The sequence below is a fragment of the Leptonotus elevatus genome, chromosome 12, assembly GCF_054856555.1.
Source record: "Leptonotus elevatus isolate MCC_2025b chromosome 12, RoL_Lele_1.0, whole genome shotgun sequence".
Taxonomy (NCBI): Eukaryota; Metazoa; Chordata; class Actinopteri; order Syngnathiformes; family Syngnathidae; genus Leptonotus; species Leptonotus elevatus.
The window spans coordinates 12611245-12628558 of record NC_141250.1 but is presented as its reverse complement, the minus strand read 5'-3'; the positions used below and the strand labels follow the sequence as shown (position 1 = coordinate 12628558).

General features: G+C 41.4%; 1 protein-coding gene across 2 annotated transcripts in view; it reads left to right on the top strand.

Annotated features, from left to right (window-relative positions):
• LOC147164609 (ATP-binding cassette sub-family C member 4-like) overlaps positions 1–17314 on the top strand; it is a 41127-nt gene that overhangs the window by 6626 nt on the left and 17187 nt on the right. For both annotated transcript variants that reach the window (XM_086090890.1, XM_086090889.1), the window contains exons 17-20: positions 53–90; positions 337–434; positions 823–969; positions 11486–11565. In XM_086090890.1, coding sequence (XP_085947016.1) covers positions 53–90; positions 337–434; positions 823–969; positions 11486–11565 — 363 coding nt within the window. The remainder of the gene's footprint in view (positions 1–52; positions 91–336; positions 435–822; positions 970–11485; positions 11566–17314) is intronic.

Sequence of the window (17314 nt, the reverse complement as noted above, 5' to 3'; positions counted from 1 at the left end):
GAGTTGTGTATTGATTGTTTGAATGAAAATTAATATTTGATTTGTTTTAAAGGTGGCGTTTGTGCTGCAGGACTGGTGGCTTGCTCATTGGTAAGATTCTTCCCACACAATTGCTTGTAGAAAAGAAGACAAAAAGGACAAAAAAAAAAGCTCTATAGGCAGTTTTGTGTAGAGGAGTAAACAGGACATCTTCAGGGATGAAATGTTTACCATGGCTTTATGTGTCACTTGTTGAAGGCGACCTTTTGCTATTCCATAGTGGAAAATGTCTTGTTTGTGCCGCTTCTTTTCTTCGCGTTTATGTATCCTTGTGTTTTTTTTTCTTTTCTACGGCAGGGCCTCCGAGCAGCAGCAGCACGTTAACGTAATGCAGTCCCTCAATGGCAGCCTCCACACACAGCCGGACCTTGACTTGTATCTAAGTGTTTATGCAGGTGAACCTTGTTAATTGTCCACCTTAAAAAAAAGTCTGTTTGTAATGTAAAACATGGCATCCATTCAGAAAAGGGTTAGGCGGTTGTTTGGCAGTAACCCAAGGCCTTCAAGGCCAAGTGTTGGTACACGGGCCTCAGCTGTGTTGTCTATATTCAGATTACTCCGATTGTCTCCCTGACTCTGAACACCTTCACTCTTTGCACATAAACTCAGAGAAAAATACTGGGAACAAAAAAATGCAAGCAACACTTAAGTGGACAGCATTTGTTTTCTCTTTTTCTGTGCACAGAATACTTATTGACCATTAAAACATGGCTGTCCTCAAAGGAAGCATGAGGATGGCATCAGAGTGTTGTGACAGATTTTGGTTATTTCTTTGTGCCCAAGGTTTAACTGGTGCAGCCGTCGTGTTTGGCTTCGCTCGCAGCTTGGTCTTCTTCAACGTCCTGGTGAGATCAGCCCAGACGCTTCACAACCGCATGTTTGATTCGATCCTGCGGAGCCCGGTGCACTTTTTCCAAATCAATCCAATTGGTAAGAGGCTGACATCCTTGTTAACTTATTATTTAAGATAGGAGATGGTTGAGCCATTAGGGGAGCCACACTGAAGGGGTTATTCTAACATGTCAACACTAGAGAGCAGACTATGTCCTGCTTCTTTTTACTATGCTTACACTGTATCTTTAACCTCAATATACAATTTAACTTTTTACATTAAACTATTTATCTGCAAGGCATTCTTACTCTTAAAACAAAAAAACTGAATATTCTAGAAATATATTTTTACCCACAAATATAGTTGAACTAACAAAAAAATATTGTATAATAAGTAATGAATAAATTAATTTATTTTCAAAGATTGTTTTTGAATTTACAATTTGAGGTCTAAATGAAATCAACTGTGATATGAAGCAGATGCAATGCAATCAATATCCAAGACTTGCCGAACACCTTTAGTATAACATTTAGTTTAAGCATCTTTTAACAAATATATCAAATATTTTTTTCATACACATTTAAATATTTATTAGATATAAATTCAAATTCATGGGCAAATAAGTGCCAGGGCGGAAAATAAATCTCTATACAGAATATACATTTTAAAGACAAATATTTATACTATTTTAAAGGCAGTAATTAGAAAATGATATGTGCTTTAAACAAATAAAAATACATCTTGACTCCTTCGCTCCTTGGAGTCAACTGTAAAAAAAGAAAAAAAGAAATTCATTTGCAAATGTTCTTTTTTTTTTGCTAAACACTGTAATTCTTCATTATAGACCTGTAACAACTTGTCATTTAATAGCTGAAGTCAGCTGGCTAAGTGATGGCTTTCATTTTTTGTGGGCATTGTTCACCTGTCAGCAGACAATTACTCAGTCTAATCTCTTCATAGTGACAATGCATTTACAACACAGTCGGCCCGGATGGGAATGTGCAACAGGAGAGAAACTTGTATCTGTGTAATGACTCACGATGAACTGCTTAAATATGATTTGAGGGTGTTTGAGGCGGGCGTAGCGGAAAAGCTCGCCTTTTACAAAGACGTGTGTGTTCCTATAGCAAACACCGCTGGCCTTTTAATCGTCACCAATATGTTTGCTGTTGATTCCGTGCAGCGTGTTGGACTATCTGGGTGTGACTTAATCTATTCACAAACACTTTGAAATAATGTAATGATCTGTGTTATATCGCCGCACAGGAGAGGCTTAGCACACACAGTTATCTGATTGGTGCTATCAGCGACTATTGTATGACCGGTCCGTTTATTATTACAGCTAGGCCTGCAGGAGGGCAAACAAAGCTGTATGTCTACACTGGATTTTCTGGCTAATGCTTCAGAGATAGTCATTATTAATTGATTTGTCATATTTACACTTGCGCACAATGGAATATGAACCTTGATAAATCCCGCTTGATGCTTTTCACTGTAGATGCTTTGCCGCCGTGGCTTCACCAGGAACGCCTGCACAGTCTCATGCACGCATAGAATTAGCAAAATGACACCTACACAAAAATAATCCTCAATTCAGAGAGATACTAGTAATTTATAGCTTTAGTTTATAATTTTAGGTATAGTTCTTTAATCAAGTTAAAGCTTGAATGCGAAATATATGTTTTAATGGCTGTTGTTGTCTTTCAGTAAGTAAGATTACACAAAAGTAAGGAACCAATTTCAGTGAAATTTAGTAAAAAAAAAGTAAATGGCCCAAAACATGTATTTTTCCCTTTTTTTATTTTTTTAAAAGGAATTTATTTAATTTTCCGCCATATAGCTCATGATGCAACTGTTCTCCCAGCTCAGAATACAATGGTACTTGTCTTATGTAATTCTCCACTAACTAAAAAGAAGTCTACATTAACAAACAGACACTTATTTCACCATTTTCAGAGGAATTTTAAAAACATTTAGAGTAAAGAAATAAGAGTAGTTTTAAAAACATTTCTATATATAAAAAAAACCATCAAATCAAAGGTATAGAAAAAAAAAAGCAAACTTTTTAACCTGGATGTAAAAAGATTTACACTCGGGGCTGACTTCACTTCTGTTGGCAGCTTATTCCATTTGTGTGCAGCATAACAGCTAAATGCAGCTTCACCATATTTAGTTAGAACTCTGGGTTCCCCTAATTGACCCAAGTTTGCAGATCTCAGAGCCCTACTAGATTTACATTGAATAGCATTTCTTGAATATATTCAGGACCCAAATCGTTCAGTGATTTATTGACGAGTACCAGAATTTTAAAATCTATTCTACAGCTGACTGGGAGCCAGTGTAAAGCCTTTAGGACGGGAGTGATATGTTGCGATCTCTTTGAATCTTTGAATGAGCTGCAACTGTCTCATGTTCTTTTGAAAGAGTCCAGTCAGAAGACTGTTACAATAATCGAGTCTGCTGGGGATAAAAGGATGGGCAAGCTTCTCTTGGTCTGCTTGGAGCATGCAGTCCTTCAGTCTGGATATGTTTTTCAGCTGATAAAAGGCTGTTTGAGGGATTGATTTGATACAATTGCTGAAAGTCAGTTCTGAGCCTATCAGCACCCCAAAATTTCGGACTTGGTATTTGCTTTCTAAAGACAGTGACTCGACGTGTTTTCTAACAGCAATATGGTACTTCATTCATATAGCGCTTTTCCACCTTACAAGGCCCTCACCTACTGATGGCGCAGAATCAGGCGCAAGTGGGGGTTCGGCAATCTGCTCAAGGATACTTTGACATTGTTACACTGGCCTTGGATAGAACCCAGAACCTCAGGGTTGCAGGACGACCACTCTACCACTGACCCATCTACATTCCTGTCCAAATGTCTTATGCCATGTACCTGAAGGTAGCCTGCTCATTAGGAAATGGGACTAATACAATATATATTTTTAAATATATTAACTCAAAAACATGAACAACCATCCACAATTCAAATACAGGAACTGTGTAATTGTCCGATGAATTTGAAGAGAGATGTATCGATATAATTCACTACACCACAAGGCACTTTTATTTGCAACAATCACACAGATAGATGTATAGAAGAATGGCAATCGCGTCTTGACAACTTTTGGGAGCCGTTGGAGGGGCAACGAGCCAAGGAACCACGGCGCTCTTCCCATAGACATACTGTACATAAACACTTGAAGAAGCGTCAACTGACTGATAATGTGGAGACCTAGCTGCCATATTGAAGCGGGAGTCTCCTGTGATCTCTTTCACTGTGTTTGGCGCCAATAAATTAATCATAACTGTGAATTCTCTACTGATTTTGACATGGGTTGGTTTGTTAGAAACACCAGACGTGCAGTTTTGATAACAGATGTGGGTAATTTTATAATCATAACATATCAAATATACTGTAAAGGCAAGTCCATCTGCTTTTTAATCAAAAAGAAAGATCAGCAAAAACAAAAAACAGCAGCAACAACGAACTTGACCTTAAGTTAAATATTTTGTTTGTCTTGCTTTATATTTTTAAACAGTGCAGAATTGATTAAATCATAATTAAAAGCTTTGAAAACAAATTCAAATCAAATTTGAAATACAGGCTAATCTTCTATTTTGGGTTCCAATTTTTATATTCGACTCCAAGGAGTCAGTGCCTCGCCAGTCCTGAACGTCACTGGTGTTCACAGGCTGAGCATTGAAGAGTCGGCCTCAAAGGTAAAGGTTACCCTTTCAGGCATCACTGCACAAAGGTCTTGTCGCTGTATGAATGTGCCGTGCAACAATGCAGTACAGAAGCACAGACTTCAAACTGATGGTAAGGCTTTGTATGTCTTCTGTATCATCAATTCAGCGCTTCTGAGCCATTCAGTGCCAATATGTGTCAGTCAGTGTTATCTTGGGTGCTGCACGGATATCGTCAACTTCCAAATTGGTGATTACAACCTATATTTTACAATCACTTTGTGTCACATGATAAGTATTTAATGTTAGAATAATATCAGCAACATACCACTTGTACTCCACAAACATGGCGGACATGCCACTCGATCATTATTGCGCTGTAAAACACAACGGTGTATTTCTAACAGTAAAATGGGGCAAACATTAGCTTGAAATAGCTTCTTTATTTTTAACTTAGATACTTTTTTTTGGGGGGGGGGGGCAAGCTGTCGGCCTTAAAGGTGCTAATCAACAAGTGTCAATATCCTTTATTTATTCTATCTGAGAATATTTGGAACACTGTTCTATTTTCTGCATTTATTTCCGAGCTTTATATGGTACAGTAGAATCTATTAGATCATATGATTTGTGCAGCATTTCTTGTTGTGCGCCTTGTTTTTTTCTTTGGCTTTTTTTTTTTTTGTGTGTGTGCAAAACTTGAACAGCCGCTGGAGATGATGTCTTTGTGTTTGGTCATTGAAGTTGAGAGTGCTCTTTTGTCAGTGGTTGTATGATAATTTAAAAAACAGGGTTTACCAATTCCGGTCCTCGAGGTCTGGAGTCCTGTAGGTTTTAGGTATTTGCGCCTACCAACACACCTGATACGAAAGTTCAGGATTGTTATCAGGCATGCTGATGAGCTGATTATATAATCAGGTCTGCTAGTGGGCAGAAACTTCTAAAACCTGCAGGACTCCGGACCTCGAGGACCGGAATTGGTGAACCCTGGTTTAGAATGTTCAGCCTGCCACACACCCAGCAACACAGCCAAACCGTACTGAACAACACAATCACGAACAAATTATAGTCGGTGACTTACAGCTAACCTTGCCTGCAAGCTGAATTCTCGCATACATTATTTTTTTGGCGAACGCTTACATGATGCAACATGGATTTTTTTAATGGTTGTTACATCTGCAATGTTGTGATGCCATTCTCCTGCAATTCAAATTTCTAATCGCAGCAAAACTAGTTGCTGACATAGTTGCCGAACCCCGAACACTGCACGACAGCTCAGTCGGTGTGCGGCGAAGATTTTTTGATGGAGTGTGATGCTGGAATCGATTTCACGTTGGAAAATATTTTTTTAGAAATACAAGCAAATAATTTGTCCAAATTTTATTTTTATATTTTTCAAGTGTAACGTATCAACTTCCACACTAGACTTATTTGGGCTCTCATCCATTGGCGTACTGGAATGCAAAAGAAAAAAAAAAAAGTTGGGATAGCTTGTGGTTGTCTATAAGCAAGTTTGTCAAGATACATGTTATTTGGAAAGGGTTTTCAAATACTGTAAGTGCAGCCTCTACTAATTACCATAACTCATATGCAAAAGGCTGGCAAGAACAAGGCCCCTATATTATATTTACATTCATATACTTTAACTCAATCTATGTGGAGTTGAGCATAAGGTATACTTGAAATACAGCCATTCATACAAATGTGATCCAGTTGGAAGCAGCACAGACAGTGCTGGATGTGCTGATCTAATGTTGATCCCTGTAATTTAGTGTCATTGAGTGGCTTAATCCCCTCAGAGACTGCAGGCCCAGAGCCTTGGCTCATCAGCACAGTTATACTCAATGTCTGCTGTTCACATAAGCACAGTAGTCCATCTCAGTGCTGAACATTAGAACTTCTAGAATTCCCCCATGTGAGATTCTAATTGTGTCTACAGAGCAAATGTTTTTCTTCTTCTTTTCAAAATGTCTGTATTTCAGGTCCAGGATGCAAGTGGGGGAAGTATTGCAGACAGCAGGATGATGATATCGAAGTGTGTAAATTGAATGTGGAGATGGAGCAGCGCGCGCGCGTGTGTGCAGCGTGGCTGATAGAGCTCCCCCTCGCTCGGCACTTGCACTATTTAATTGCATGAAAGGGAAGGCAGGGAGATTGCACAAGCCTGGCGGTGAGAGCGAAGAGAATGGATTTAGAATGTATTAGTATTGGCAGCAAGGTGCCGGCGGTGGGAGGCTGCCCCGGGCCCCGTGGGCCCTTCATGGAAAGTGCAGGTGAACTGTGCCACCTCCAGCCTTGGCAGCCCCCCACCCCTCTCCCCATTCCTCAGTATTCCGACATTATTGAACTCGCCTGTCTGAAAAGGCCCCTCTAAGTGTGCTGGTGCCCACACGCCGAGTTGCTCTCTTATCGCGATGTTTACAGGGAACAGCGATTTGACACACACCTCGCTCGAGTCGGACCCCACTGTTCCACTTCTTGAAATGTGATGGGGGGCCCGCTCACCTGATATCTCCACCTGAGCTGGGAGGGCTTGATATTTCCTGAGCCTAGAAAAGTGGTGCAAATCACCGCTGGTGTCTTAAAAGCATGAGGAATGGTTTGATACAGCTGAAATACTGATCGCCATTTTGGCACAATAGCTGATATTGTTGACAAGCGCCCAGTGATTGAAGCCATTGTCCCGCGCTGATCTCACCTCACAGGCATTTCCATTCACGTAACCACATCGCCGTAATGCATCCGCTTTGTGGTGGAGGATCTATACCTCATTCCTTCTCTGTTAACCGAGCCGCTTGTCATGTCAAACAGCTGATAGTTGACTGATGTCTGCTGCATTAAGTGCCTCGGAGCGTCGCATGATGTAACCGGCAGAAACATATTCCTTTCTCCCTGGCATTGTTTTTTCAAGGCTTGCACGAATTTGGGTCATCTGTGGCTTAGACAATAACATTACATAAAATATTATTGGATCCTGTGCAAACAGGCTTTGACAAGCCGTTTTTCCAGGCTAAAGCAAGGAGATTGGTTGCTAGCATAGCAGCAGCCGCAACTCTACCCGCTTTTTTGAACCTTCCCCTCAGGATGTCTGTATGCTAAAGGTGCACTCACACTGTGAATACGATTAGTCTGCCTCCGAGTGTACAACATGCTTACGCCACTTGACTTTGAATCAGCGCTGATTTGGAGCATTGCTGGCTCGTTGTGGGGAATAATGCTTTGGCGGGGTTTATGCAATGGCTGTTATGCGGGAGCCCGGACTCGTTCCCGCATGCATGTTTTTAGGCGGGAGCGGCATTTTGGATAAAGCTGTAAGCCGCTTACAGCCGTGGAGAGAGGTGATTACAGGGCCCACCTCCATAGCAGTGACTGGGAGGCAACTTTTAGGTCAGTGGTGCCATGGCTCCACCAGCGAGCCACACATTCCCCTCCCTCTCTCCACCTTCTTAAATCATGCATCCATATATTCACCATAAAACATATTTGCTTGCTTAGTAGGAGTGGGATTTGCAGAGCAACTCCTGATGGGATTTTTTTTTGTTTTTTGCCTGTCATAAATTATCTATGTTACAAAATATGAAACAATTAAAATAAAATGCTTTCAAGTAAAACAAAATGGATAAATTAATATTTGAATAAAAAAATCCAGCCCAATATAAAGCATATTTGTTCAATTAAACTTTTCTTAAAAATGGGGGTTAAAAAAACCTAATTAAAAAAAATGTTATTTAAATTACTAAACAAAATAACACATCTACACTATGCCTATATCGAAGAGGATGTTCACAGTAGGACAAGCAGCTAGTGTCTGACTTTTTGTTGGAATTTTGCTCAGATTTGAATGACAGAGCAAAGAAAACTGTCATGTTAATAAATGCATGACATTTTACATAGAATTCTAACAAATTTGCAGTCTAACTCTAACAAAGCGTCATTCTGCAAAATTAGACCATATTTAGTAAAACAAAGTAACAACAATTTTGTGGATGGTACCATCACTTCTCAGATATGGATTATTTTTTTTTTTATTACTTATTTGAATACACATATATTACATGGAGGCAAGTCAAACTCGTCATTAACAAGCGTTTTCGTTTCTTCAGGCTGAATAGTGCCGTTGTGACAACTGCAGAAGTGCTCAGAAATATTTTCTGTCACTTGTCATTTCAAAAAAACAATCGGAAAAAATTGTGCAGTTCTGTTTGCATTTATTCAACTCAAAAGTTCATTTTCAACATAACTGCTCGCCATTTCTGTAAACAACTATGTCCGCATGAATTACTCTGTGGCCCAGCCCCTTCTATCTGGGATTGGCTAGCAGTTGCCTTCATTAGTTTTTTTTAGATTTAGGGATGTATGATATGAACAAAATTTCATATCTCAATATTCTTTGGCCTTTGACTCAGGAAGAGACTTCGCATCGTTTCAGTGTTTTATGGCTTCTGTATTTTGTGTTATTTTATTGATACTTATTTTATATACTTATTCACTTCCCTATGTCTTATTAAATTGTTAATATTAATTGTATTAGCCTTGTATACTTACCTGCTAATGATATTTATTAGGGGTGTTAGAAAAAATCGATTCGGCAATATATCGCGATAATACAGCGCGCAATTCTCGAATCGATTCGATATGCGGCCGAAACGATTTTTAAACATCCATTTTTTTAAGAGGAATAGTCAACAAAACGTCTTACTTAGGGTTAGGATTTACACATTAAGCATGGAAGGATGTTATCTTAATTGAACATTAAGCCTTAATAATTTATTTAAGTGCTGTTCAAACATGAAACAGACTGCAACCTGTTTGTTAAATGCAGTGGCTCAGTTATAAGCCTGAATTTTCAGATAAATAAATACATTTTCATAAAAATCTTACAGTGTACATGTACAAGTTTGCTGATTAGTATTTTCCAAATGTGAGTTTAAATAAAATCGCAATAATCAATTTATAGATTTGTATCGGGATTAATCGGTATCGAATCGTGACCTATGAATCGTGATACGAATTGAATCGCCAGGTACTAGGCAATTCACACCCCTAATATTTATTATAATACATTTTATGTTGTTGCTCGTTAACCCGGAAGTAGATTTGTCTGATGCTCGTCTCCAGAACGCGCGTCTCCCCGATTGTCATTGGCTATCTTTAGCTGTCAATCAAAGCCAAACTTGAAAAGGAGGTATGGGGTTGGCTGGCACGCCATGCTTTACTTGAAACGGAAGGCGCATTGGTGCAAGTTTACGTGACTGATAGGAAGAATAGATGGTTGGCGATTCCTCTTAAAACAGCTAGGGCGGGCACGGACTCCCAATGCCCGCCCATGCCGACGGGTTCCGCTCACGGCGTTGAATCGATCGCAACTGGACTGCTTTGTTTGTTTTAGAAGAGGTTACACCTCTTATCCGAGTAGGCTTCATCAGTTCATGCAACAAGGCTTGGTTAGTTGGTTAACTTGTGCACAACTAGTAACTACACATAATGTTACTTGGATATGGGACCGTGACATTATCAATATCTGATGTTGAAGTATTCTCACTAAACCATGATGGACAATAGTCACGGCATTGATATTTAAGACAGTATCAATATCTTAATTTGATGTATCAAACCTCTACCATGAGAAAGCGATTTCTTAAATCGTGATATTATATCAATATTTTTGTCCCACACACGCCGATGTGATGTTGTGATATTGATATTTTATCCCAACGCTATACAGTACTGATATCGGTCAAAAACCTGAGCAAAAATTTCAGACACGGCAATATTAATATTTTGTTCCATTCCTATTGTTGAGTGACGGCAGTATTGGTATAGGTGGCACCACTCCCCTCTCAGAAACTCCATCATGGTGAGATAAAGAAAGCGTTAAGGCAGAGTGGAGTGGGGATTGTCAGTTTCAGTGACCCTGCAGTAAACAGTGTGTGAAAGCCACTGGAGGATATCCTCATGTGCCAACATAAAGGGAGGGAAAAAAATAGCAAAAGCATTATTTGAAATAATGAACACCTGAGCAGATTGGAGGCAGCTCAATTAACGTCAACTACGCTGACAGTCACAAAAAGTAAAAGGCAGGCAGGCACTTTGTGTTGCCCCCTCCTCCACCACCTTTTGTTCCCAGACAAAAGCCTCCTGCACGTATTCAGTTGACAGAGTCCTCATGAAATGGAAAACAAATGAGTCATTGTTTTAAAGCGATAAATGTATTTTTTCCCCTCGATCTACCAATGTTTATGTTTGATTGTGCAACATTTGTCTCTGCTGGCTCAATACAGACAAAACACTGTACAGTTGTTTTTATAATGGCTTCAGCGAGTATATCGTATACAGTATATATTGTATTGTTTAGGCTATTGTTTTTCCCCTGTATATTGCTTTTAGAAGTCTTTTATAAGGCAAGTTCTTTACTTCGGGTGACAAGCTATTTGAATTTGTGACTCCAAATTGACCCCAAATGACTCACTGTGAGGCGTCAAATGATGTAATAGCCCTCAGCAGCCAATCCATGAAGAAATAGAGTGATACAATTGAATATAATGAAAGAAGCAGCGGGTAGCACGCCTGCCTCACAACCGAGGTTTCAATTCTCGGCTCGGGCCGTGGAGTTTGAATGTCTTGGTACTCCTGCTTCCTTTGCACATTCCAAAAACATCCTTGTTAGGTTTCATCGAAGACTCGAAATTGCTTATGGCTGTTTGTTGCCCAGTGATTACTAACCAGTCCAGGCTTCAGCTCACCAAATGAGGACAAGCAGTATAGAATGACTGAATAACTCATCACAGCATTATTGTCTTTGTTGGCAAGCAAAATGATTTGCATTGGATCTTATTACTGCATATTGTGTAGATGTACAAGAGCTATTGTACAAATGCCTTCAATTATGTTAAACATCTGTTTTCATGTGTTCTTTTGTGCGGCGTGGTTCCCCAGGAAGAATCCTCAACAGGTTTTCCAAAGACATCGGCTACCTGGACTCTGTGCTGCCATGGACGTTTGTGGACTTCACCCAGGTGAGTCTCACCTCGCCAGGTTTGCTTGCTGGCGCTGCAGCGCAGGGAGGCCATTTCATGCCTGGCTAAACCTGCTTTGTGGTGCGCGTCCCCTAATCTGGAAACAATTACTGTGGGATTACCTGCCAGCGCAGCCCAGCGCCTTCGCAGATTTAATAAAAATGCCTCATAGGCTGGGGCTGCGGGGGCGTGGCTCCCATAGTGCCACACAACACAGGCGGTCTCTTCGCAGAATGTGTACGCAGTGATTGGGAGAGAAAAAAGGTGGCACAGAGGAAATAATGGACAAAGGATGATGGCTCTGATACGGAGGAAAACTGGGGAGGGGATGACAAGGACGAGGTGTTGAGAGGAAGTGAAGACGTGTTTGCTGTTTGCAGGGGTGGAGCTGCAAACATGGCCACAGGGGAAGTGGGGAAGTTAAGGCTATGTTGGCACAAATGCGGTTATTTTCTAAGAACATACAGTACGTCTTTATGTAACTGTAGTTTAGATCACTGAAGATGACAGTGAAACCTCTAAGGATGAAGGCTCTTTTCCCATATAAAATGATTCATCAATTCCCTAAAAGAGTGTACAAGAGGAGATAATAATCTTAATAATGTGTCCAAATTGTTTTGTGAGAAAACAGTTATAGTGGGGGGAAAAAAAGCATGAGATTCTGTTTAACTCATTTACTCCCAGCCATTTTCACTGAAGCAACCCCCTTTGCTCCCGGCTGTTTTACTGGATTTTGACTGATTTTGCAAGGCCCACAGAATATTGTGCTCTATTGATAAAAAAACATGGAACCTACCAAGAGAAAGATTAGAGTCTCTTCTTTCATCAGGAAAAAAAGTATATTTCTGTTTCAGTTTTTCAGCAATTACCATTAGAATATAGCAAATTTTTACCATTATTCACAAATCTGTTTAAAACAGTGGGCAAAAGAGCTTTTTTGCAACATGGCCCTGGTTGATCTCTTATACTCTGCTGCTGGCCGTTTTTGTAATAACTACCATTGCTTCAAGCGTTTTCTTCAGTTTAGAGTCTACATCAAAGCCAATGCTCTAGCATAACAAAACATAAACGTATAAATACGTTTTTGGGACCATTGTAATATTTAAAATATAACATATTTATACGTTTTTGGTAGCAAATGAGTTAAGGATGAGTTTCTGCATATTATCAGTAAGACAGTAAATATTTACTGATTTACAATTTGCTGCGCCCTTAAAATTTGACTCAATTCAACTGTCCTCCTAGAATAAACACCTTGTATAGCCTTAGTGGGACCACATTCAGAGCGGCACTTGCCTCTCATGATTTAGGCCCGGTAGCCAAGGGCCACCCCGATGCAGAAGCAGGTTAAGTTACCGCCACCATCTCCCACGAAAGCCCGCGGAGATGCGCCAGCTCATGCACCTCGCTCCACAAAGAAGGGAATGTTCGCAGTACAATTGGAGGTAGAGGAGCAGGCGTGGCTCCTTGGTTAGGGCCAAAGAATGGAACAAAGGCGCGCTGAAAACGAATCCCCCCCCTCCACAATGCCTGAGTGATGTTTGTGGCAGATACCCATCTCCTGCTAAACAAAAGCCATCTTAAATGCTGAAAGCACAAAAGATCGCACGCACAAAAGCTTTTTGTCCACTTCATTTTGATAAGGCGAATAATGGCGAAAGTAAAATAATAAGTTTGAGAGAAGTGCCCGCCGGTGGCGCTGAAAGCAGTGAAAGTCTGCAAGGCCGCACATGTAAGCATCACACCAAACCTACTAGACAATGACACCGGTTAGTTATTGTCATTAGTGTTGTCAACAAGTGTACAGGTTGATTCGGGAGACACTGTTTGCAGTCTGAACTTACTGCAGGATAAATAAGGGGTTGCAAAAACAGATCCCAAGTCACTTTTTATTGGGTGAACAACTTTTAAGTATAAATTCCTGTAAGCTTTTGTTGTTGTGCTAGGACAACATTTTGACAAAACACCTTCATATTTCTGTATCAAATTCACGTTTGTGGTGTTCTTTAGTATTCATTTATATGAATCGGTATAATTTTGTAGTTTTCTGTCCAGAGGAGGAACCACAATTTGAGTTTGAGTGCCTTTTAAATTTGGACTCCCATTTTGGACAAAGCACTATTGTTTGGGCTGCTTTCTGTTCTTGTTTGCAGGTGTTTCCACAGATCATTAATGCTTTTAGGAAGGAAGGTTTTTTCTCCTTCTTTAAATCAAAGCATTAGCTGCACAGAAAAGCCGCTGATCCTGACTATTGTTGCTCATTCCTGGGAGGACATTTCCCCCCATAGTCTTTGTTTAAATGGTTGTCAGGCAGGAATAAAGTGAAACTTCATAAACAAAGCCCTAACTGGTTTATCTCCCTCTATAGGGAGAGCCTGTTTTCTGTGAGGGGATTTGCACCGGAGCCTTCCTTTTATGGTGAAGTAAGCACTTTAGCAGCACCACCCTCATGCCCACCTAACAAGGGGATTCCCTCAACCTGGTTACACCCTACTGGCCCTATTTTTTAACAGGTTTTATTTTGCAGTAATATGGTATATTGAAAAGGAGAGTCTTCTTCTCTCCTCTCTTTACAGCCAGGCGACAAAGACAGAAATGTCAATTAAAAACACCTCAGGCTTTGTAGACTGTTAGCTTTTGTGCGGACTTGACCTTTAAATCCAGGGTTGCCTCTGTTTTCACAGAGGGGGCAGAGAAGAGGGGCAGGACAAAAAAGGGGTTGGGGGTTGCAGGACTCGCAATGAGAGCTCTTGACCAAGTAACACTTAGTATGAACGTAAGTATCGGAATATACTTCTTAACCAGTTCATTAATCAATTAGGCATTGATCTACAAGTCCTAGGAGGCCCTGATTGGGAAAAAGTCCACTGGAAACAGTTAAACACCATTAATGAAATTTGTAAATAAGCTTCGCTCTGACTGGAAAGCTGTTCTCCTTAAATGGAATATGGAAAACAGCTTTGCTCTGATTGGTAGTACATTATAGAATATGTTGCCGTTTTGTGCGTTCATAACAATGTTGCATTTTGATCCTTCAATGTCAGGTCTTACCGTCTTTGTGAAGCAGAATTCACCAAATGTTGGACTTTTGACCCCCTAACATGAGCTGAGTTTAGTCATCAGACAGTTAGTCTTAGTTAGACGCTAGTCGCCCTGATTTGGTGCAGTCGCTACCTTCCATTTTGATTTCCTGCACAATAGCCAGGTGTGTTTTTCCATAGTACGCTGCAGCTAAAGCATTCCTGCAAATTCATTCTGCCATGACTCTAGTTGAAAGTTTTCATTGAAGGCCAATAAAAGCATACAAATTGCTTGCTAATTCATGCATTACAGCAGTAATGCCTGCGGTCATCATTAGAGACAAAATAGCTGGTGTGTTTGTTCATCGTGCTATAGACACCAACTGAGCACAGAGGACACTCGCAAACACAGAGCGAAGATGGCTATTGTTTAAAAACACTGGCGGGTGGATCTTTTTTCTTTTTGTTGGTGAGCGTGTGTGTGCGTGTATTGTGGCACATTGTGTGTCAGGCTTCTTCAGCGGCTTTGTGGGATATGAGAAGTGCTGACGTAACCGCCAGTGCTGCGGGATGGGATTTCACCGGCTCTTCTCTGGTTCTTCACCGCCCCGGTGACAGAACAAGTCAAGAATGCACCGCACAGCTTCGGGCGCTGCTAAAGTTACTTTGGGAAAGAGAAGGAGATGCTCCTGTGTGGAAATGCGTAAAGCGTGTGGCATCACACAGCTCCATATGGCCATAAATGGAAGCTGTAGAAACCTGCAATGTCGGAAATGTCCGATCTAGATTTGAAAACGATAGTGAGGAATAGCTAGCCTATGCAAGCAATCATCCATCCATCCATTTTAGAATATTTTCTCCAGGGACAGCACTGTGTACATTTCTGATGTTGGGCGTTTGGATTTGGGCTCCAGCCTTCCTGTGTGTAGTTTACATGCTCTCCCCATGCCTGCCTGGGTTTTCCCTGCATAGGCTACTCTCGGGTTTCATCCAGACATGGCCAATTGATGGCGAGCATCGTCCAAAGACGCTCCCTGTGTGCGCATGTGGTCCTATGATGCTTCGGTCCAGCACCTCAGCTAATGTGACTCACACTCACCCGGGCTGGGAGGCACTGAGGGGGTCCTTCAAGCCTGGGAACTTCCTTTTACACCATCTCAGCCTCACCCCAAAAACCTCCCCATGTGACAGAATGATGAATCCTGGGCTTTCTGTCCAATCGCTGCTCTCCCGTGTCGTTAAAAATGTGTTTTGTGTCGTGAAGGAGGAGAAAGGCGGGATGACTGAATGGTGAGGACAAATGATTTATAGTTGGAGCATTGGAGAGAGCGCATTTCAAAGCCTTTCTCTTATTTCTACGATGGGGTTGGAAATCAGCAGCTTGACTGAGCCCAAATAAGTGACTTCTTTTACCTTTTCACAGCACACAAAGGCCCTAATCCAAGGACTACTTGAGCCACCAATGTAGACAGCGACCAAGACCACCACAGTATGTGTCAGCCTCTACTCATCACGCAACAAAACACATTGACTGCAGCTTTATGAAGTGAATATGGCCCAGAAGGACAAAATGTGAAGGAGGTGTCCACAGTCATTTCTCCCAAAGAAAGGCAGCCGCATCTGGGCATTTAATGCTAAAATAAAGCCCAAAGACAGAGCAGAATGGATTGGGTCACCTCCATTGTCCCTGGGCCTGAGTAGAACAGCCCCGTTTTGTTTCAGTACCACTGACCCTTGCAGCTTATTGTGCTCGCCTGTCACGGAAAGTGTGGAGCAAAAAAAATAAAAAAATCCGGCAATGACAGAGGACTTCTTTTGAGGAGTTTTCTTTGCCGTGCTTTCCCCTCATTTCCTGTTTTGTTTGCACTTTTTTCCCAGTGGCAGTAAATAAAAGGGAGCCAAAAGGAGTCTGCAGTGAGCAGGCCGACTCCTTGTGTCTGCAGGGATGTTTAATTAAAAGTCTAGTGTTTACTTTGCGCCGCGTTATCACTGCCCCAAACAAATATGACGATTAACTTCAATTTTCTCCATTTATTGCGACATCAAAGAGGTGATGGTATCGCCAAAGCAAATAAAGCAATTAGGGTCCGCGGGGATCTGAATGGACTTTGCACACAGCAGTTGTTCTTGAATGAGTCAATCACATGCGTGCGGTGGCTTTCTTTTCTCCGCTATAGAGCAATTAGCGCTAATTCTTTATTTGTACACGAAACCTTTCTTCCATCTCTCCACTTTTATGTGCGACGGGATGTGGCTTTGGGAGTTTTCTGTTCTTGTGTGGCTTCGCCGGCGAGATATGGTTGTGGCCTGAGAGGGTGAGGATGACTTATCGGAGTCATCTTTGTGTAGTGGTGGGCGGGAGCTGCCGTGTTCCCGATTCCGACATGATAAGCGGCAGACCGGGCAAAATGGATGAAATCAAACGGGTGGACATGGCGACAGAAAGGCCCAGGGGGAGCAGGAGGAGCAAGGGCTGCTATCTAATGCTTCCTTTTCCTCATGTGTCCCCTTTGATGACCCCGGCCATCAGATAAGGCGCCCCCGGCTCGGACCCTGGCGATCCTGACTGAAATGGGTCCAATTAGAATTGAAATGGACAACACCAGTTAGCATGATGTAAAGAGGAGCGCGGGGAGATATTTGTTCACTTGATGTGTGTTGCCCTCAAGGAAGGAGGAGACCAGATAGTGTGCAGTAATGGCCCGTGTGCCATCTCTCTCCGCAGTCTG